Source organism: Rhea americana, unplaced genomic scaffold, assembly GCF_003343005.1.
Source record: "Rhea americana isolate MKP2758 unplaced genomic scaffold, rheAme1 scaffold_187, whole genome shotgun sequence".
NCBI lineage: Eukaryota > Metazoa > Chordata > Aves > Rheiformes > Rheidae > Rhea > Rhea americana.
In genome coordinates, this window is record NW_028186005.1 from 1396076 (window position 1) to 1419030 (window position 22955).

At 41.3% G+C, this 22955-nt stretch overlaps 1 protein-coding gene across 5 annotated transcripts in view; it reads right to left on the bottom strand.

The window, feature by feature from the left end:
- Nucleotides 1-22955, bottom strand: part of BRSK2 (BR serine/threonine kinase 2) — a 311178-nt gene that overhangs the window by 11916 nt on the left and 276307 nt on the right. For 3 of the 5 annotated variants that reach the window (XM_085302182.1, XM_085302181.1, XM_085302179.1), the window contains 6 exons: nt 19602-19809; nt 18219-18267; nt 13399-13522; nt 11116-11296; nt 9850-9939; nt 1267-1314 (listed from right to left, as the gene is read on the bottom strand). In XM_085302182.1, the coding sequence (XP_085158308.1) occupies nt 1267-1314; nt 9850-9939; nt 11116-11296; nt 13399-13522; nt 18219-18267; nt 19602-19809 (700 nt within the window). Of the gene's footprint in view, nt 1-1266; nt 1315-9849; nt 9940-11115; nt 11297-13398; nt 13523-18218; nt 18268-19601; nt 20215-22955 lie in introns of all 5 variants that reach the window. The other 2 variants (XM_085302178.1, XM_085302177.1) reach the window with 2 other exon arrangements.

Here is a 22955-nt window from a genome sequence, read left to right on the forward strand (position 1 = left end):
AATGATAAATCCAGAAAACTCAATAAGAAATCAAATGAGTCTCCCTCAGAGAAAAGGGAAAACTCCAACCAGCAAAGCTGAAATTTAAGATAAAGAGATGGTCTAAATTATAGGAAATGGGCCAAATTCTGCTCTCAGTCACGAGCCTAGTATTATCTGCACTGTAAACCCAGAACAACTTTCCTTAATGTACAAAGTGATGACGCAGGAGTCACAGGTCCAACTGGAAAGCAGTCCTAGCTCACTCATTGCTTCTTCAAAGGGTTATAATTCCTTTCACAGATACACTTGAATTCAACCCAGATAGCTGAATGGAAATCTAAGGATAACAGAGTACTCTTGTACAGAATCTTTTTGTATAAGCTAGAAGAAAGGTGACAAAATGCTCTCTCATAGTATTTAGGTATTTCCACTGCTGTATTTGGAGGAGTCGGTATGGGCAAGGGAATTGAAAGAAAGAAAACAATCTAATGTGTGCATAGAGAGGAAGGAAGGCAAGGGACAACTTAGCCAAAACTCATATAACCCTAAGAAAGGTGAGATGCAAGTTTTGCAGGAAATTTCCTATTTATTTATTTTTATTCCCAGCAAAAATCTGAAAGGCCAACAGGTACACAGCTCTTCCAGCCAGGGACTTACTATCCTTCCCTAAGACCAGACTGGAACTAGGACAATTTACACTAGCTAAGTTTCTGGCAGATAGTATGCAGTGAGTGTTAGGGAGGATTTGAAAGGGTCTTACTCCAAAGATACAYGGGGAAGAAGGGAGTGGGTACAAAGGGGAATTAAATCGCATAGCAATCCTGTCTCAATAAATAGCAGGAGACAAAGGGAGACAGCAGCTAGCAGGGCAGCATTCAGCTTCACTGCAGAAAAGGGACTGAAGAATCATGAATCAAAGGCAGCAAGTAAACAAAAGAAAAAACAAACAAACAAAAAGCTAGAAAGAAAATCACTGGCCTGGGTTACAGTGCGGGAGGGAATCACAAGTGCAACACCACACCCTTGTGCTGTGAGGGGGAAAGCTGTGGTACAGTCTGTGTATCTGTGCATGGATAGAGAGGAACGCAGTAAGGGGGGACGTGGTTGTGTCCACCAGGGAAGTGAAAAACACAGTGGGCTGTTACAGGGTGGGCAGTCTTGTAAAGAGTGTGGGAAGGCAGGAACAGGGAAGGAGAACAGGTGTAAGGGATTGGACGGCGCGTTACTATATTGCTCAGCAGGGGCTGGGGAAGGAGAAAAGGCAGAAGGGAAGGAAGTTCTTACCACATTTGGAAAGTCTGCCAGTCATCAACTCCATACAGTTAGTGGTGTCTGGATCATAGAAGGGAAAGAGGAGGGAGGGAGGGAAAAACATAAAAAAAAAGGTTTCCATACCTCTGTGCATAAAGTAGTAACTTAGCACATTATTACCTGAAGCAGGAAACATATACACATCTTGGGCTTTACACAACCCAGGCCAAATTCTGCCACCCACTTATGCCAGTGCAACCCTAGCCATGAGACTTGAGAGTGGATTTTGCCTCAGTCCCACTGCTTCCACCCACCTCTATCTCAGCTATAGGAATTTACAAGATGTAGGAAACGTTCACCACTACATTAGCAAACTAAAAGCCTTGAAACATGTTGTTGCACCTGGCCAGGCTTGTAAGTTATCCTGCAACACCCAGAAAATGTCCAGCCAGCTGATCTACGTACATCAAACACCTGGAGACAGAGAGGAGATGCACCTATTGTGCTACTGGACATGGAATAAAGGATTTACTTAACAAGCTGAGAAACATCTTTCAGACCCCACAGAATAATGTCAAGTCCATGTATCTGTCTCTCTCATTCACGTGTAGTCTCTTACTCTTCTTGATTTCGATGGGATTGCTCACAGGCAACAGAACTACTTCTTGAAAAGGTGGCAGAATCTGGCCCTAAGACATTCCTGTCCTCTTTATGTTTAGCTCCCACTGCCACAGCCTCTGAGCGCTTCTCACACAGATGCAGTAAGCAGAAGGAGCTCTATATGTAAGAAGGACTTGCCCTGCTGGACATCTCCATGTAAATCCTCCTGGCAAGCAGCATCTGCCATCAGGCAGCAGTCCCTTGCATTTGRGATCTTTGTGCCCATGAGTGCTGGGCAATGGGGAGCATCCACAGGCTGTTGAGCAAGTGGATAATAGTTAATGCACTTAGTTCAGTCTCAGATCTCTTCTTGCTTAGCCTCTCAATGAGCACTCACATACTGAAGACTTCTTGGAAACATACACACATAGGCCAAAATTTCCATGTGTTATGAAGCCCTAGCTACTCTTCTATCTGCTGAAAAGTCAGCAGGAAGGAGGTTAGGATCATTTCTCAGTATTTCTCCCTTTAAATACTGAGAAAAGTAATTTCAGGGGGAAAAAAAAGGCAGGGGAGGCTGTGCCTGGGTAAGCTATTTCCCCCAATATTAACCCATACTAGGAGAGCATGGATGTGTTTTCTGATGAGGCCAGGCCAATGCTGCAGAATCATGTGGGAGAGCATGGACTAGAGAGGGCAAGTGCTTGGTCCAGTGAYACTGGCCAGAGCATGAGGAGAACCTCTGTGATCTCCATCTCAAAGTAAGAGGCAGGTTACTTTGGTACAGGTAAAAAGGAGACAATACTCATGGAAGGTCTCTTAGAAAGGCATAAGACTTAAAGAAGGAGAGAGGGGGAAAAAGGAATGAGGTGAGGGAGAGGAAAGGATTTAAGATTTGGAACAAGGTATCAGARGTGTCAAAGAGGCTGAGAGTTTACTTATCTTTGAAATTCTTTGGCTATTCTGAGTAAAGACAAATTAAGCTTTGAAAACACATTCCTCCCTGAAGATACTTAAATAGGCTTAAGAATTGCCTACAGCTGCTGGATTGAGCCAAAGACCAGAAGTCTCAGTCACAAGTTTCTATCACTTTTTTCTTCACTGATCTGGAGAAGTTTTGATGCCTTTTAGTAGCTCCTGTCCAGCCCCATCTGAGTCAACTATACCTTGTTGTAATGCAACATAACACAGCTGTGTACTAGAAGAGCTCAGAGAATTCAGCCAATCATTAGCAGAACCTATGCTTTGAGAGAGTAGAGAAAAACTCACAAAAGCCAGGAAAGTCTCAAATGTGATTGAAAGATTCCTTTTAATTCCCACCTAAATCACTTGAAAGCTTTCCCTCAAGTGTGTCAAAACTGACTGGCCACTCTGTCGCTAGTGATCTGGAAACAAAAAAGGTGGTATTTGGATAATATCAGAATAGGGAAAAATTGTGATGATTTTACTAAGATTCTCCTTAAGTGGGTATTTCTATTTATTTGTGATTTTTTTATTAAAAAAAAAAGTTAATACTTGATTAAGTTACTTAAGTTAATACTTCAGATGAATACTGGTTTTTTTCTAAATCATTTGCAGTCAGCACAGCTCTTTTTAGTATTTTATGTAAAGCTAATTGTATAACAGATCTAAATATATTAATCATGTGTGATTAGAATACAAACTGACAGATCTATGAAAGAAAAAAACGATTGTAACACAGGCTTTTGGATACCTTAGTATCTTGGTCCCTGTAATCCATTTGGTTCCTAACCTACTCCTTTCGCAGGTTATAGAGTTATTTTTGATGGACARGGAAAAACATAAAAACTCTTTTGGAATTTAAGACAATGGAGAAATATCAAAGGAAGACTTAATAAAACCTCTAATTTTTCTTCCTTAAAATTGTTATGCAAAACTATAATTTATGTTCTCTATATTGCATGGCCAATCCTAAGAATTGCACAAGAATCTATTTTCATTTTTTTATGTCTTCCCAATATGTGATCAGGTGTTTTTCCCCCACTCCTAAAGAGTAATTTTCCCCCACTCCTAAAGAGTAAGTAAAACGAGCACACAAGAAACTGCAGCTTATATGACGTCTACCGAAAGACCAATAGAGTTAATATGTATTCAGCCTCTCTCTTGTAATAATTACTTTAATATCTCATTTATTTCCATCTTATTGTAACTTCTGCTCTAATAAATATTCTACATGACAAAATATTTTATAATTTTAAAGTAGAATTTTCATCCTTACTAGAAAACCCCTTAGAGTCTYGGCAGCCAGTTGTTGCTCATCCATAACCCAGTGACTGTAGCATACAGATGCTATATGAGTAAGACCATAGTCCAAAGGCCTTTACTTGTCTGAGAAGCGTTGGTATGTCATGTAATTGCATTTATCATGTGTGCTGTTTAATTTTGTAATTAAAGCACAGTGGCAGTGCTGGCTCTCAATCCTTCGGATTGCTGGCACTCATTCACACTTTCAATTTGACCAAGACTTTCTTATAAATGACATCCAGTTCAGTTCATTAAYAGATGGCAAAATGGTTTGCTTAAAATAATACCTTCCTGATCTGAACATGAGAAAGCCAAACATGCTCTGAATCTACTAAAAAATTAAAAACTACTAAATTTCCATTAATTTTTTTCCTTTATTTTCTTTAACTTCTGAGTTTCTATGCTTCCTAAATTTCACAGTCAAACAGCCTGGTTTGTGATGCTCCTGATGTCTGTGAGACTATGACTTGTCCCAGTCCAGGAAATCTCACACAAGCAGCTGCTCCTCTGAGACTGCCAGAAAGCACTGAGCATCTCCTGCCAGATGTTTAGAGCCCCGAGTAAACATTTCCATCAAAGGAGATGATGTCAAGGGAGACACCAGTTCCTCTGGTCCAAAGTAGTTGTAATTTCCCCAGCCTTTGGGTGCTTATTTGAAATGCACTGTCCTATTAAAAATCTGGAGCGCTTGGATTTTTTTCTTACATGCTTTATGTCAAGACTACTCAGTTAATCACAATGCTGTCTGTTGAGGAGTAGTATTAAAACTGCTCAGCCAAAAAAAAAAAAAAAAAAGCGCTCTGCCAATCCAATCTGGCTTTGCACTACACCTTTTGTAGATGGGAACCATGATAGGAAGATGAAGTGATTGCCCCAGACACTACAAGAATGGTAAGACATAAAGGATCTCCACAAGAATGCGGGGAACAATATAAACCTGAGACCCAAATGAGTCTCACACAAAACTGACTTGTAGTCCAAATCCAAACTGGAATTTGCATGGCCCTGTATTGGGTCTGCAGCTGAAAGTTTACCCTTCAAAGCCCTTCATTTGCTATTTATTCTCTTTTTCTGTACTGATGGTAAAATTCTTCACATATTCAGAAATGTTAAGTTTCTTATTAATTTTTTGTAGGGAATTAACTAACCTACAGCTCTTSTGAGCCATAAAGATGAACACCCAGATTGTACAGATCAATACTACAGCAAAGCTTTCTGAGTTACACAAGCATTTTTTTTTAATATACATACACCAGCAGAGAGCTTAGGAGCATATACTGAAGAGGCATATAATCAGAACCACCTATTTCAAAGGTGGATACAGTCTCTAAACACTTGCTCATGCTAATAAAAAGCATTTCAAGAATTCAACACTGAGAAGCTCTGAACTTTGAGATGCCAATGGTTAAAAGTTGACACAAAGCAGAGAAATACAATAAAGAAGCAGAAAACCTATTACAGAGAAGTAAAAAAACAGCTATTCCAGTATTGCTGATTGCCCAGAACATGGGAAAATGTGAAAAATGGGGTTATGCAGCACCCCACTCTCAAGATCAAAGCAGAAAGAGGCAAGAAAATATCAGGAAGATAAAACTGATACCCTGAGAATAATCACTGATCGTTTTTGCCTGTCGTCATTCACCAGCTGTTTCTATTACTCCTGTATGCAAAAGCACTGGAGGCAGACAGAGTGTAACTTAATAGTAAGTGTACTGGGCTGAAACAAAGGCAAAAATCTGAGATTTTTTTCCTCCATGGAGATCCTTTTGTCCCACCAAAGGGCAATTCTGCCCAGGGACTATGTAAGTACTTATTCTGTGTATAAGACTACCGGATGTAGCAATACATGCACAAGACACAAGGCTGACAGCTTCTTTAGACAGGGTTCTTTCCCCTTGATCCCAAACAGACTGTCTTTTAAGAACCTCACTAAGCATAATGGATTTTGTGAAACTAGTATCAAGAACACAGACAGCTCTTCTGGGTCAGACCAAAAGTCAAATCATCCCATATTTAGTAGCCATATATGGACACCCAGGAGAGCAACAGCAGGCCAAATATATATGATGCTTCCCCCTAATATCACCTCACTCTCTGGCCATTTTTAGGTCAGGGATTTGATGAGCCTGCTGTGTTTTCTCTGTTAAGCAATCTCCACAAAGATTTCTCTTGCAGGGAGTTGTCCAGCCTCCCTCTGAGTATGGAAGTACTCATAGGAATATGAGTATATAGAAGCTTCTTGCATTCATAACTTGCTTCAACACTGAGTTCCACAGGTATTACCTACTACATGAAGAAACCAATGTTTGTTTTGTACTTGGCTTCCATGAGTTTCATGTAATGATCTCTCTTTTTTTTAGCAGAAGAAACAATGAAAAATCAATCCCTATATATTTGTTCTATGCCAGCCATGAGTCTGTAGACCTGGTATTGCCTCAGCAGTTATACTATAGTACTTTTAATGACCTGAAGTATCAAGGGAGAAGGGTGATGTATTGTACTGAACTTGGCCAACTGTGGATTTTAAATGTATTAATTTATTTTTTTGGATGGATTTCATTTATTTACAGGTTTATTCAGGAGAAGGTGGAAAACTATTTTCCTGCTTCAGAGTATTGAGAAAGAATAAGCACAGTCAGTCTTAGGAAGGGAAAATGGAAGAGAATGAAAGAGTATCTACGGGAAAGGGAGATTTTATAGGGTGCTCAAGTGCACCATAAAAATACATCTGCTTAAGTCAGATATATATATGTGTACACACACTCACATACACACATGCAGATGCATGGACAACACAACTAGGAACACTGCTGTGAGCTGGAGGAAATGAGACAGAGGAAAGTGTGTTCTGGAACCCAGGCAAGCCAGCTTAGTGGGCTGGCATGCTGCACAAAAGATCAAAGAGGGGCAGGAGAGAGAATGACTATCAGTGCCATGTGCTTACTAGGCCTTGCTATTCTCCTTGATACTGTTTATTGAATCTTCCCTTCTGCAGTTTCACTTTACATGCATGCCTTTTTCACAGATGGCTTTCATCATGCCACCTGTAAAGGCAGCTGAAATAAAAAGCAGGGGAGACACCTGCACAGAGTATATATCTGTGAAAAACAGGAAATCTAGGGAAAATCTCCAGTGCCCTGGTAGTGGTGCCAACAGGCCAGTATTGCTGGTCTGAATACTCTTAGAGCCAAGGAGGAAGGGACTCAAAGTGAACTGTCAACCCTTTCTGTTGCTGCAGTGGACTTTGTCTACAGAGCATCCTTAAACCACAAACCTGAACAGGAACCCAACCACCACAGTATCTGTGAAGTGTTCAGAACTAGGAACACGGGAGAAGAAGAGAAACGGAGAATTTGCCTTGTTTCTACACTGACAGAAAGTTGAGTAATCCCATGGCAATTTCTAGGAAGTCCTTGCACAGACCCGCCCAGTTACAGCCACATAGCTGAGCATGGTGAGGGATCTGAACTCAGCTCTCTCACTGTCCCCTTACTCCTGTATTTCCTCCTACCCTCTCACTGTGGCTGGGGTATGTGAACCACTGGGCCTTCCTACCTTGACACACAAGTTCTCTGTTTGTTACAATCCCCCCTTTTCCATCCTTTCTCTCTCTCCCTTGGACTCTGTTCAAACAAACTAAAATTTTGGAGTTCCATTACCTTTTTTTTTGTCTTTTTTTTTTTTTTTTTTCCAAGAGACACACACATCTTGCTTATTAGGACAGATGACTACAGGATAGTTTGCTTCCTGGGTGTCTCAGGAGCTGTCTTGCCTGGCCCAGGGAATTCTCATTTTTAAGTTTCAAGAGATCATTAATTTTGTTTTTGCTCCATGTGGAGTTATTCTTCCCTCCTTGGCTTTAAACATCAAGGGGGTTTTCCCTTGCTAGAATGACATACTCTAGTGTAGCAGAAAGAGATTCTGCATTTATAATATGATTTCTCCTTTCCAGAGCCAGAGCAGAACTGTATGTCAGACACATCTCTCACAGCATAGTTGGCCCTAAACATCTCCTGGAACTTCTGAATTAGATGAATGTTTTTTATTCCTGCCATCAGGTGAGTTTCCTATGGGCATTACATGCCTGTGTGCAACAGGGTCCAAGTCTTTCTAGCTAGCCTAAGTAGCTAGCCCATACTAGGGTGATGATAATAAGACAGCTCGCAATTTTATTTACAACAATTTTTTTCCTCAGCAGAGGGTAAGGGCACATTTCTTTCCCTAAGAGACAAGGACTGAGTAAACACAGCAAGGGTAATATGAACTATACCCAAAGGCTCCTCCTCTTGCTCTCACTGGGCCTCAGTATTTCCAAAGAGGAAGAGCCTGCAGAAAACTGCATACTTCTTTGAGTTCAGTTTAATTGCAAAAGTTCAGTCCTGGACTGAATTGAAAACCTGAATCGACTCTCGTTCTCATATTCTCACTTTCCCTGTTCCTTAACAGAGTAACCTATGTGCTGGATACCCTTGCAATCCAGCATGCAGAAGGTCAGGCAGTGCTGGAGGGCAAAAGCAAAGTGGAAAATAATCTTTCTTGAGCAGAGTGCAGTTTTCTGTCACGTAGTGAGCACACACTATTCCAGATGGAGTTATTTTATCTTCAGTTGTTAAAGCCACACTGTTAGACCAGACGTTTGTAACCCATACATGCAATGAGCCGAGGAGATCCTGCATTTAACTGCAGGATGCCATGCCCGCTTCCTTCTCCTACTTTTGTCTGTGGCTGGTTCACACAAAGGTCAAGCATAGAATTTGACTCTTACGTGTATTTAGTTACCATCTTTTCAGCATCATACCATGAAAAAACTCTTCCCACTCCTCCTGCCTCTTTAGCTTCTTCCTGCAGTCTCCACTCTCTGTCTTACTTATATTTCTTGTATTTGTACCTTTCTTCCTTCTCCAGATTTTTTTTCCTTCCTCAAAGCACTCCCAATATCTAAGCATCCTTATAATTTCTATTCTCACCTTTTCCATCGTTTTGTCCTCTTAAAGGATAGGAGAGTTAATACTATATATATTTTTTTTCAGTGCTATCACTAGTTTTCAGAGTGAGTACTTTTTACACAATGGTGGAATGAGGCCAGTTTCTGTGTCACCATTTCAGGCTGCCTGCAGATTCAGATTGATGCCATTGCACAGGGCCACACTTACAATTCTTTTTTTTACAACTATGAGGAATAGAAATTTACATTAGAAATAGATAAAGTATAGCTTCTGCAGAACCTTAGTACATGATTTGTGCTACCACAGTAATTGGGCCAAGAATTTGACCACAATCCTGGAAACTATTAGCCACCTTCTGACCATCTGAAAATGCTGCTGTTAATGGCTAGTTAAAAGTAGCTCTCAATTTTTTTCTGGGATCCTCTGAAGTTAGAGGTTTCTATAGCATGCCTGAAAGGTTTGAAAATCAGGTATCTTCTACAGTGTGTCCCTGTTCTGGGAGATTTTGGAGCTGGAGAAAATCTGGAAGAACTACTGATGATGCAGCCTTTGATGGAGAAGTGGGCAAATGGCTCTTCGGGTGGGAGGAGGGGAGAAGTTGCTCACTTGGGGAATGTATTGGGAGCGTTGGAGTGGGGATGAGAGGGAGAAGTGGGGTGGGTGTCGGGAGTTACTGTTCTGTCTGAATAGAGCTGGTTTCTTGCAGTAATCAGAGGGATGACCTCCCTCAGCCTCCTGGTACTGAGAGGCACTTCACTTTCCTGTCCCTGCTGAAGCAAGGTGCTCAACAGTAGAAACTACTTACCTGATAACTGCTGCACTGAAGGCTGGTCATGTGTGCTTAACAACTGTGCCTGAATGGTTTCTACTACCCTCTTAAAACGACGGCTTGGACCTGTGAGGAGAGAAGAGGCACAAATGGCCATGAGAGGAGTGGGAGCTGAATCCTCAAACAACACAGGCTACAGCGGACTTCCTTTCAATCTTCTCCATGTTAGCATACTGACAGCATGCCTGTGCTTCAGCTGAAGGGTACAGCTATGAGGAACTATTATTCTGTTCCCATGTTATTAGGGACTGCAATGTGATGGACTGAAGAGAAAGAAGGATGGCTTCTTGGCTACTTTTGTAAAGACACATCTTTTTTTTCTTTCTTTCTTCTTCTTCTTCTTCTTTTTTTTTTTAATATTCCCCCTAAAAAGTCTTCTCCAAGCCCACTCGAGAGTGAAGGCATTTCCTTCTAAATGGACAGGAGATAACAATCCYATTCATCAGTGGTTCTAATAAGGCTGACTGGATGCAGTGTCATCTTGCCACAGTCAGGGTTGTCTCACTGAGCAATGCTCTAACAGCCTACAGCCACCTGCACAATATCCACGCATCCTTAGTGCTGCTGGACTCCTCTATTACACATGACAGCCAGCCTAAGGGCCAGAGAGCATATAACAGGAAAGCAAAATCAGCTGTCCATTTCCTAAGGACAGAGGAGATTGTTGCATTCCTGTGGCACCAGTCTGGTTGAGAGCTGCTCGATATTGGATCACCTAGAGGTAGGGAATTAYTCACTGCCTTCCATGACGGGTGGGTTTTGAGGGAGAGGAAAAGAGTACGAGACAAGAAGCAACTGAATGGAAGCCAGATTGGTTGAAAGGAGTGAGACRTACAGACAACTTCAGTCTCTCCACTGATTTCAGCTGTCCACCTTAACCCCAGTGTGTCATATGGCCAGCCAGGAAAAAGGGTGSTTGCAAGTTTCTTTAAGAAAGGAGAAACTAGTGGCCTCACAGTGCCCAGCTGAGACACTGAGAACTTTGACTGAAACAAGGAGGCAGGACAGGGACTGAATATCAAGTCTGATGCACAGAGCAAGAATTTTAGTACTAATCATGGTAGTGGCAACTTAATCTCTTTGGGAATCTTCTTGTTCCCTATGCTCATCTCTTTCCAACTGTTTGAATCTTCCCCTAAGATTATGATAGATTTACTCCCTTGGGTGAGTTCTCTTTGCTGGCCTCTGTATCAGCAAGGACAAAGGCAACTTGAAGCCATGTTACAGTTTTGCTGCGGTTACCTGATAAGAGTGTGAAAGTGACAGAATAGATCCCGTTCTCCTTCTGCGCCTCTCCCCCTTCTGTGTATGTTATGTCCACCTGGAACTTCACTGGCTTCTGGAAGACAGCAGGACCTCCTGTGGACTTATATTCTGCACGGAAGCTTGTCTGTGAGATGACACTGTGACTGAGGCTTGGAATCTGAAATAGGTGGGGAAAAGGAGATGGTAGGACCAAATTACAAAGAGAACAAAATTGCAGCATTAAATTCAGAACAATTAGTTGTGTATTTTCAGAGTAGGTAAGATTTGCTGCTTCTGGGCTTGAACTTGTAAAGTACAGAATATACTTGTGAAATCAGTAAGAATGTAGGCTGCATGGCACCACACAAGAATGCCCACTTCCTGTATGACTGAACTAAATGTAAAGGTTTAATACTGATGGAATACCCACCATGCATATAAATTCCACATGTTGCAAAATTGTATACAATTTTTCTTTTCCTATCCACCTATTAGTTTCAAGAAATGCCTTTTGCTGAGGGAGARTTGATATTAAGGCTAGAAAAGTCAGGAGACTGATAAGACTGGATATAATGAGAACCTTTGTCACCATGAGGACAGTCAGACATTGGAATAGGTTGCCCAGAAAGGTTATGCAGCCTCTGTCCTGAAGGCCTTCAAGACCTGACTGGGCAAAGCTCTGAGCAATCTGATCTGCTCTCACAGCTGATCCTATCTTGAGCAGCAGATATCCTGAAGTCCTTTCCAGCTTGAATTGTTTGGTRATTCTGTGATATCAATGAGACATCAGTACAAAGAATAGACATGTACACGAGTGTTTGGGATATCCACAGRGACAGCATGCCTGTGAGTTATTTACCTAAACCACAACTCTTATCAATATATAAAAGAACTYTGAGCAGCTTTCTGGTATCCTCCAACATCTGTATCTTCAGACCTGCAACAGAATTTCATAACTGCCCAATTTACAAGCACTCATCATTTGCAGTTCCTTCCAGAATTTAACATATCCTCACCTTCTATTTATTGATTCATAAAGGATCAGATTTTTAAAGATTCCCCAAATCTGTTGGGAATCTGGCCCCTTAACTGAAGAAAAATRAGAGAAGAGTTCTCTGAAAAGCTGACATTAAGAACTTATTTATTAGACTGCGACACTACATTTATTTTTGAAGCTGGCTTAAGTGATGAGTCATAGGGTCTGCACAGAAATCACCACAGCGCACCCCTCTCCATACACATGGGGTGTGCCTAGAATCACTGATACAGACAGTAGTGCACACTGTCGCACAATGCAAACCCACCAGTGTAGCTGAATGCACAGAACTGGTACAGGAATATGCATGTTTCAAAACAATCCAAGATAGACTGGTTTGAATCTCGACATGGATCACCAGTGTGTGACGCATGCTATTATGCTGTACTCGTTTTTTGTAAGTCTGTACTGTGTATGAAGACTAAAAAGGATCGTGACTTTTTTGGAAGAAATTCATTGCAGCATCATAAAAAGTAAAAACAAATGCCATTTTTTTGTGGAAAATATTATCAATTTAACAAATTACATAAAAAGTTAGGTTTCTTCTCYTAACTCCATTGAAGAAAAATATCAGTAACTATGTTTCCACCTCTCTTGAACTGAAAAAGAACTCTCAAATGAACTTTACTTTAATGACTTTTTCTTCATTTATACTTCTAGATGGGTGAAAATAAAGAATTAATCGAGGAAAATACAGGACATTTCCCTCTGTTCACACAACAGACAGTCTTAGATCGTAAATAAATAACATCTGCAACAACTGTTACTATGGTCACAATAGGAAATTACTACTCTATCTGCCATAAAGCATAGAAGAGGGGATATAAAGTAAAAAATGCAGATGTGAGATAGGTTTTTGTATCTGACAGAAGTGGTGGAGGGCGTACTCAGCAGAGGGAGACTCAATCTAGTAACCAGAAGGTGATTAGAAAGTGTGACATAGCAGTAAGTCACTGTCTCAGTACCACACTGGCAGTGTGAGCTCTAACTGCACTGATATTCCAAGCACTGGCTAACCTGGAGATCCTGCCAAGAAAGGTGAAATCTTTTTTCACCTTAGAGAATATTATCATGATTCTACGATTCTATGAAATTCAGGTAGAGTCTAGCCTGAATCAACATGCTGCATAAATTAAATGTTTGAAGGAGCAGAGACTCTGGCCAGTAGAATATGGCACAAGAAGTCCTGGAGTTGACCAGTGAACAATGCCTCCAGTTCAGAGCATGCTTTTGAAATGACTTACCGAGAGGAAAGCATGGACAATATCAGCCTTAATGGAGCTTAGTGGCTTGTCCTTAATGACCACAAAAATCTGTTCTTCTTTCTCCAGGTTGATGAAGTTACCAAACCAGGATTTTTTGGCAAGCCTGACATGATGAAAAGAAAGAGATGGTTTAGAATATTGAGCACTACTTCCTTACACACCTCCAAAGAGAAAGAATACATAAAACTGCACGAGAAAGTATTGATAACACTGCATATGTGACACTATTACAGTAGGTGGCTCACAGTGTCCAAGAACAACCTATTCAGTTAGTGAAAACTGYTGAAATGTCGGCCCACAGTGTTACTTTGGCAGCATGCGTGACTCATAATGATAACTCTTCTGACTGAGCCAATATACCAATAAAGACCGCATGTATAAAGCGCATATAATTTGGGGGACACATTTTTTAAGATCTCTCCAGCAATCTCTCAATTTCTCTGTAAAAACACAGGGAAGTAAGTTCCTTCCTGCCCCATTTCAACTCCTTTGGTTTTCTAGGGCTTGGAAAGTTCTTCTTCTGAAGATGTCGTCCTGGGCTGACAGTATGGTGATCATACTGAAGATCACCAATCTTCATCTTATAAGCAAGCTGTGGGTTTCACTGGACTGCCAATCTGTCAGTGACTGAAATCTAGTCCTACGCAGAAGGCCAGGACAAAAATCGTGTGTTACATTAGTTACATTCAGGATATCTAAATTACGTATGAACTCTGGCATTCCTACACAGAAATGAATTTCCAGTACTAAGAGGGAAGATATCAACACAATGCAAAACACACTTCAGGCTTTCCAGTGACAGCAATCACACTTCCTTTCAGCATCAGATAGTGGTTTCATCATAAAATGAAATTGCTTCAATTTTTCCACACTGATAGTATCAACAAATGTTTGTTTCTGCTTATTGTTCCACCACCTCCACTTTGTTGAGATCCACTTTTAAGTAAAACAAGCTAAAGGAAAAACGCAGGGAGACATGTATGTTATTGAGGGAAACTACTCCAAAGTTGAGGGAGCACCTCTAAGAGGTGTGCTTTTGAGGGAAGAGAAGATGCTGTCAGCTATGAGATACAGCCAGAGAACTGCTGAACCAAGCTAAGCCCAGGGAAAATTCTATTGAAATCACTCATGTTCTCATAGGGAGGAATTTAGCATGAAAAAAGTCAGAGATAAAAAGACCTGCGACCAAGCAAATGCAGTTTTTTTTTATTCTGCATGGTATTTTCTAACTCCATGACAAGCCCAGTTTGTATTATGCCAAGCAATAGGATTTCAGTTGTTTTGGGGAACATTACCACTCAACAGAAGATGACATCATACAGTCCGTGTTTCTGCAGAAAAGGAGAGCCATCTGCAAAAAAGATCTGCACTGGCTTTCTAGCAAAGCAATGAGCAGCTGGAGAGAATTATTAGCAGATTCACTTTCCAGGCAAAGACTCAGACTCAAGTAGAACGAGGAAGGGCAGAGATTAGGAGCAATAAACTGGGAAACTAATTTGAAGCCTTGGCCTTTGGGATAAAGAACAAAGTTTGACCTCAGAAAAGTCCYGTAATTTGTACTTATTCCCTATTCCAGAGTGCTCCATGAATCCTAGCMCTGTCATCTCATTGCCCATTTAATCCACACAGTGGAAGCCCCAGAACCAGAAGACAGCTCACTTGTGCAAATAATCATTTGTTTCCATGTACTGCAGGTAACCAAAAACAAGAGCGCAAGAAGATTCACTTGCAATTTGCTAAATCACTGCCCCCCACTCAATTAAAGTGGGCTGGAAAACCATAACTCTCTAAAATATTCATAGGGAACTGTAACTAAGCCAGTGAGCCAAAGATTAGCAGAGRGAGCAGTAAAGAGAAAGGGCCTCTCTTTTAAATGGGTTGTTAAGGAGCCAGGGTTAGAGTGTGAAAGGAAATTACACACTAATTAGCTCATGTGTCTCACATAAACCATAACAACTCCGCAAGCCCCTGGAGAGCTGGGGCAATAGCTCCCCACATGTAAAGGGCCTGTGCTCATTAGTAAATTTGCACCTGGCTATCCATCTAAAACGTCTGGTTGTCTTAGGCTTGCATCTATCATTATCTGAACAGAGGCTGGCTATACGGACTCCGGGGGCCCAGTGTATGTCAYGTATGTTCCTTGGAAGTTGGGCTTGGAAAAGTGAAAATATTTAACTGCAGGTCTGCCATCTTAAAATACTGTTTTCATTTTTGTATTTTGATTAACAATGCTGTGGGCCCCTTGTTTATATGTCTCTTAATAAGCGCAGGTTAAAAGGGCCCTCCAAAATGGAGACGTTTTCTCCTATTCAGCTTGAAAACTTGGTCTCCAGAGTCCAGCTGGGCTCTTCTGCCAGGTTATCACCAGTAATGCAGACTTGGGAAGATTCACTGGTAGCCTACGCTAGAATCCAGCCTGTAAAACACTGAGATTCAGTAAGAAATTTTGCTGTTGTGGCACAAGATGTAATAGACTCCAGTGGCCTCTTCTGTTTCTGGAATGAACAAAATCAGAACACAGCACACATGCRCTGCCTTTCTCTCTCAAATCAGCAGAGCTAGCTGTGCCTATATGTGCAGGGAATATACCCACTGAAGAGGAAGGTGCGGCTTCAGAGTAAAACCACACAGCGAAGGCTTCCTTCTTCTTACAGGGTGCTATTTGCTATCATCTCAGGTTGAAACTGGCATGAATCAAGGATCCTCAGCACCCTGAATAAGGTGCTCTAGCACCTCACAGTATCAGGCTGTAAGCAGTGAAAAAGTTACTTGCATTAACAATCTTCTCTTGCAAGTCTCCTAAGAGAAAGGAAGGGAGGGAGGAGATGTGCGTGCAAGAGGGGCACATAGACTACTCTAGGGAATCCAATCAGGTGTCCAATTCATAAAAAAAATTAGTATGAAAATGGAGTTAGTGTTTTATCACTTAACACTGAATTTCTCACTGCTATAATGTTATTCCATCTCATACTTTTGGAGTGTCTGTCTGCTGGACCTTCTGGAGAAGCTCACTGTCTTCCCTATCTGTCACCGAGCTCATGGACCTGTAACTTCCTCAAATTTTCCTGCTTGGCATAAATAATAGCATTTCTACTCAAGCAAATGGAGCTTTGCTGGTTTAAAGCAGCTGGAGATATGACTCTTTAAATGTCATCCCTAACACATTCACTGGGACTTCTCAAAAGAGAAAGAATAGCATCACCCAGATGTGTCGAAGTGTATTACCAAATCATCAAGATTGTTAAATGAATGTCATTAAAAAATGCTATAGCAGCGCAAGGACATGTATTTTTATCACTCAGCCCATGAGGTCAATAGAGCTCTTGATAAGGATATCTTATTTCTTACAGAAAGAAAGAAAATCCTCCCAAAACAAAATATGTGAACATGGGCACTGAGCAACAAGACATCTATCGTTAAAATAAAATCCAGTTYATTATTTTTTATGACTTTTATTATGTTTACTGCAGGGTGCAGCCCAATTGAACTCATTAATTTGGCAATTATACATAAAATGAAAAAAGGGCCCTAGGCTTTGACTTGCATCCAAACTGCCTCAAATGACAGGCACTACCTCTCTATACCAGCTTTTAAAGGGTGAGTAGGAAGTGGAGATGGCAATAAACTCACAGATGAACTTCACTGACATACATGCACCAAGAGAAGAGATGAGATGAGAAAAGTGAAATTTCATTCAGATGCTATTCTGCTTTAACAACCTTAAAAACATTTGAGATGAAAGTATCACACATTTTTTTGGTAAGGATCTGTTCATTTTACAAAATTCTTTCATGCCTCTCTATTAGTATGAGCTCCAAAGTGTTGAAAACAATTTGTTCCCTTTTTCTCCTTTGATTTCTTTTATTATCCTTAACTATTCCTCACCTTCTCCCTCTCTCAAAGCCTTTAACCCTCCCCCATTTTGCAGCATTAGAAATAGATTGCCCATCTCACACATGATACATGCCATGTCGGGGGAAAATTGTTAAGGCAGTATCATTATCACCAATTAGATATCTTTGGGCCCCAAATTTTCATCTATTACTCATGAATATTTCACACAAGAGTCTTGACAAAAGGCCAAATTGCCTTGGTTGGCAAGGAAAGTCTACAGGCGTTGGGTGCACAAACACAAGCTGTGAAAATAAAAAGGTATAATTTGGCGTCTGTTGCTGATATTAGGAAGTGTTTGGAGCAGCGCTCTCTGGCAGGGGTTTCCAAACCCTCCACACAGTGACGCGTATTTGTGCAGTGAAATGGTTTAAGCGTACACGGATTTTTAGGAGCGAATCTAGTGAATATGAAATAGCTGCTGCATCGCCCAGTGTTGCTGCCCAGAATTAACACTGCGTTTATTATCCCAGCCAAAGATTCCTCTGAATCATCTTGACAGAAGCTTCTGCATGTTATCCTGAGGATGCAAACTGTCCTATACTAAGATGACGACTTTTTACTGCACGGTTAGTGCCCACATTAGTCATTGATTCTGCTCCTCAGGGATCACCTGCTTGAGAACCAAATGAGAGAAGAGAGCAGGAAGATGCCTCAAAACTATTAAGCTCAGAAAGCCATAAAAAATGAGGTGGTTACTTGGAGACTGTTTCATCACCTGCTGACCCTCCACTGTGATCATTGAGATGTAGATTTTATCCAGACTCCTTAGCAGAACGATTTCATACCTCTGTCCYATTCTGGTTACAGTCAGTGATTCAGAACAGCAATGGAATCACCCTGTGACATTCAGACAAGGAAATGACAGTGGTAGGTAGTGAAAAGTARTATATTGGCAAATTACTTACTCTGGGGATGATTCTGGGGTTAAATTGGACATCTCCTCTGGTGTAGGAACTGCACGTGCACGCACAGGCAAAGAGAGGAAAGGAGAAAAGAAACTGATGAATCAGTAGACTTTCATCTTTCTGCTTCTGTATCAATGAAACAATTCTGGCACTATATGCTCTTGTATTTGCCTATTGCCTCTGCAGACTAGTCCTGACATTTGAATGTTGGTCATGTGCCTCTAGATCACTGTACCTAATCAAGTGATGCATTTAAAAACTCACCCTGCCCTACCTTAAGTCACTAGAAAATCTTGCACTGGATTCAGTGGGTCCTGGTTCAGACCCAAACACCACGCTAATTTAACTGCCTTGTAATTTCTTTACTATTATTTCATGAGTCAATTCTTACATTTCACATAATGGGCATCATCCAAAGATTGTCTGCAGCCACTGAAAATATATAGGGAATCTCTGTGCACTTTTCTAAGCATTAAGTAAAAGTAGGAGTCTAGGCCATTTGTTTCRGTTTCTTCAAAGTCCAACTGGACGCAGCTCAGTCACTGCTGCAATTCTCAGCAGTTCTCTGGCCAATCTCAGAGACAACGTCCCTTACTGTCAGAAAGAACCTAACTTTTCCACGGCTGTAATATTCCTCTCCTACAGGATCACAGGGCTGTGTCCTGTAAAATTGTAGAGTGTTGGGATAGCTRCTGACAATATCTGAGGATAATGCATCTCACTTCAAGTGCCCTTTGCCTGAATGCAAACCTGAATCTTGAAGCACAAAATTTTGCCAATCTCAACACTCTGTAGAGACTCTGAAAATGGAAACAGGCCAGCACATACAAAAGCCATGATTATATTGGGATTTTTTACACTGATTATCAAAGAAGTTAAAAAAAAAAAAGAAAGGAAAAGGAAAAAGCATTAACCACAATCATACAAACAAGCTGCACTTCAGAATGACAACTTCAGCCTATTCCAACCACTGGCCATCTTTTTCAGCAGAAAGCTTAGCCTGTGTGTGGAGAGTCAGCAGCGTACAGCCAYAAGGAAAGTGGCAGAACCCTAGGTTCAGGGGCAAAATCAGTGGAGAAGCGGCAGACAAAATCTTCTTGTGTTCCAACAGCCATGACAGGGATAGTAAGATGTGCATTGCTAGAGTGTGAGGAGGGTTTAGGAGATGCTGCTGGAAGGGAACGAGGTGCAGGGCATTGAAAACCTGCCCACACACGCTTTGGTCTAAGGTTTGGGCTTGGCTGATGCTATTACTCTCTTGTTTTCAACATCCATGTTCAGTCCTCAGTACGTGACATTTGCAGAGCCACAGCGAGGTATCAACTTGCTACTGAATGTCTGCCCAAATCAAACCATCCCTGTAAATTCRGACAGTGTACTCACCTTGCAATTTCCGGCGATGGAACCGAGGAGACCCCAGGAAACTATTCTTGATGGAGTTGAGCCGTGTCCTCCATGGCATTCCTCCAATGCTGGGGCTGGATGGTGGTGTTGGGTTGGGTGTGCCTGCTGGGCTCTCCTTTGGCGTATGGACAGGTGTCCCCTTGGGGGTAGGGAGGGGACTTCCCCTTGGAGAGGGGTGAGGGGTGACCTGTATGATGGGGATAGATTTGGTGCTTGGGTCAGTACTAGAAGGGAGTAATCTAACAGGAGACATAGGGTTGGTCTGCACTTTAGGAACGGCCAGCTGTGGGCTAAAGCCGGCAGCAGGTGAGCGGCCCTGAGCATTCTGCACAGGGGTGTTCTGGGAAGAGGGAGCGCTGGTATTGCTGGCAGGGAGTGGGTTGGATTTAGTAGACTGGAGTGGTTTTTCAGCCAATTTGCTCTTGGATGGCAAAGTCTGCGTCTTTGGGTTGGGCTGAAGTGCTGGCTTTGGTTGGAGCACATGTCCAGGCCTGGAGGCGTTCCTACAAGCATCAGGGTCCAAGGAGACTTGGGGTCGGGGAGAGAAAGGGAGGTCGGAGGTCTGAGGGGGGATGAAGAACTTTCTGATAGGCTACAAGACAGACGCAGAGTGTCCATGCACATCAAAAACAGTGAACGCATAGAGCGGGCGAGCAGAGAACGGAAAGTCAGAATAAAATCCATCCGAATCACAAAGATGCATCATGTCACAAGGAGACACCGGAGATGGAAGTGAACGGGTAGTTGGGGGAGGGATTTTGCAAAGAAACAAAAACGAACAAACAAACAAAAAACAAAAAAGACATGCAGTTAGCTGGGAACACAGCATAATCAACAACAGCAGCGGCGGCAGCAGCAAGAACAACAGTGTCATAACAGGCTTCATCATATTAATCAACCATGTGTCAGCAAAGGAAAACAACAGAAAGTAAAGTAAAACAAAGGAAAAATAAAAAACAAAATGAAAGAAAGTAACCAAGAAAAAAGAAGAGAGAAATGTCATCTCTCTGGGATTGTTCTGATTGCCCTGCAGTGAGAGAAGCACAATGCCGTAGGGAGGTGAGGAAGGGGGAAGAAGAACCACTCAAGCCACAGACAAACTGAGATGTGCCAAGAATGGAATCACCTCTTGCAGCTCAGAGTGCCCATGTGCAAACCCAGCAGAGAGGTGAAATTCAGAACGGGTGTGTGATACATATGGAGTGGTAGGCGATACACACAGGCTACTGCACACACTGGTCAGAACCTCTGTCCCTCCTCTTTACCCCTGACCTCTGGCTAATGCACACGYGGTTCCAGCCACCCATTGCAGAAAGGAGGACAGAGGGAGAGCRATGCCCTGTCAGCATCCATGCTCCTCCCCTGGCCTGGAAGGTTAAACTGCTCAGCATTAGCCTGGAGGATTCAGAACGTAAGACACCAAGAGGAAAACATGAAATCAGGTTGCTGYTTCATTTGAATATGCCATAGAGAAGCTATAGAGGAAACTTCTGAGGCCTGGCAGATTTATTTATCTGGGAAGAGAAGATATTTTCCATTATGTCCGCTTACTATATCCCTTCTCCTGTTGAAGGACAGTTTGATCATCTGAATTTCGCTGTCTGTAAACTCACAGYGATAGTTGCCCAATTGTATGGAGAGTGCGGGAGTCATTGTGCAGTCAGATACAGTTCAAAAAGACAAAGACAACCACAGTTCATAACCCATGAATGAGTTATCAAAATAGGGATTATGATTTTTTTCCTCCAGACAAGAATATTTACATGTTAGTTAGAGGCATTTTTGGAAACCATTCATATGTAGCCAGCAAACAGCAATACACAGACTTGGGAGGGTAGAAGACTTTAAAGGGATATTGACAAGCCAAAAATCACATTTAAACCAGAAMGAGTGTCCTTATAAAATACTGCTGTTAACACAAGTCCTGGCAGAATTGTAAAACAAGAAATTCAGGCTCTTTAGCTTTTTTCTACATTCAGATTCTGATTTTTATAAATTATAACCTACTATAAATTATCATCATTATTGTTATACATTCTGAACACCTATAAGCTCTAATCAAGCCCTGTCCAGACATACCATGTAAACATAATGTTACCTCAAATCTCAGGTAAGCACACTCACTAGTGAGTTTACTTTCTGGGTTTGATGGATTAGTACAATGTTGCCATATTTATAGAATGCAGAGATGTACTTAAAACTTAATTCCTAAGATTGTTTGCCTAAAGGTTTCCTAATGACTTTAAAGAGYTTAGGGTCAGAGGTCACCAAAATTAAAGAAAATCACCACATGAAATCATCTGTATTATAATTAGAATTCTAAAAGTCTGCCATTTCGGTAAACCTTCATCAGCAAAGGCAAAGKAAAGTGAAAAGATGAGGAAAATGGTTAATTTATGAAAGTGATTATCAGCATCAGTCTGCTAACCATTCCCAAATGATTCCAATGGATAAAGGTTAAAGACTGTTGATTGCAAATATTTCCTTGCAATTTTTATATCTTATGTCTATGATGGTTTAAGAATCAAATTTGAAAGAAATAAACCCAAATTCAACTCCCAGTCAAACGACYGTGAATCTGAAGGGGGACCATTAATTACCACATTTATAATAATATAACAAAGAACAAGATTAGGCTTATCTTTCATCTGGTGCAATAGGGATCTACACATCAGCAAGATCTTGTGAGATTTAAAAACTCTTTGTGGTTGTTGAATTCAATTCCTCACAGAACTCTAGCTAGTAAGTGCACATAGTAAAATATATTTGCTTTTAAATATATGTTCTCTTTCAATAATCTAAGGTGCTATTAGAAGCATAGGTAAGGACTTTAAAAATATCTATTATTTTTATTCAACCCTTTCCCTTTAAGCCTGAAATTTGACCTGCTTAAAATGGTTATGATCTGCTGAAAATGCCATCTGGATGCTACATCACTTTGAAGACTATTTAATCAATAGCCTATTAAGTAATAATGTTAAAATACAGCAACTGTGGAACAGATCTTGTCATCCTTATTCTTTGATGTAGTCCTATTGAGATGTCAGAAATTGATCCCAAGAGATCAATTAATGAGATCAAGACTAAGTTTTTGCAGCACTGGATGCTTATTTTGTGCACAAAACTGTTTCTATGCTCTTTTTCAGTATGTTCTACAGTGGCCTACAGTTTTCACACCTCCTTTCATTGATACACAGGAGGTCTCAATGAAGAAACAAGGAAGGGAAGGAAACAAATCTTCACTGGTTCCTGGCATGTTAAAGACATGAGGGGCACTACAGCCACATTTCTGCCAGCTRCAAACAGGATAACAATTGATGGGAACCCAGACTG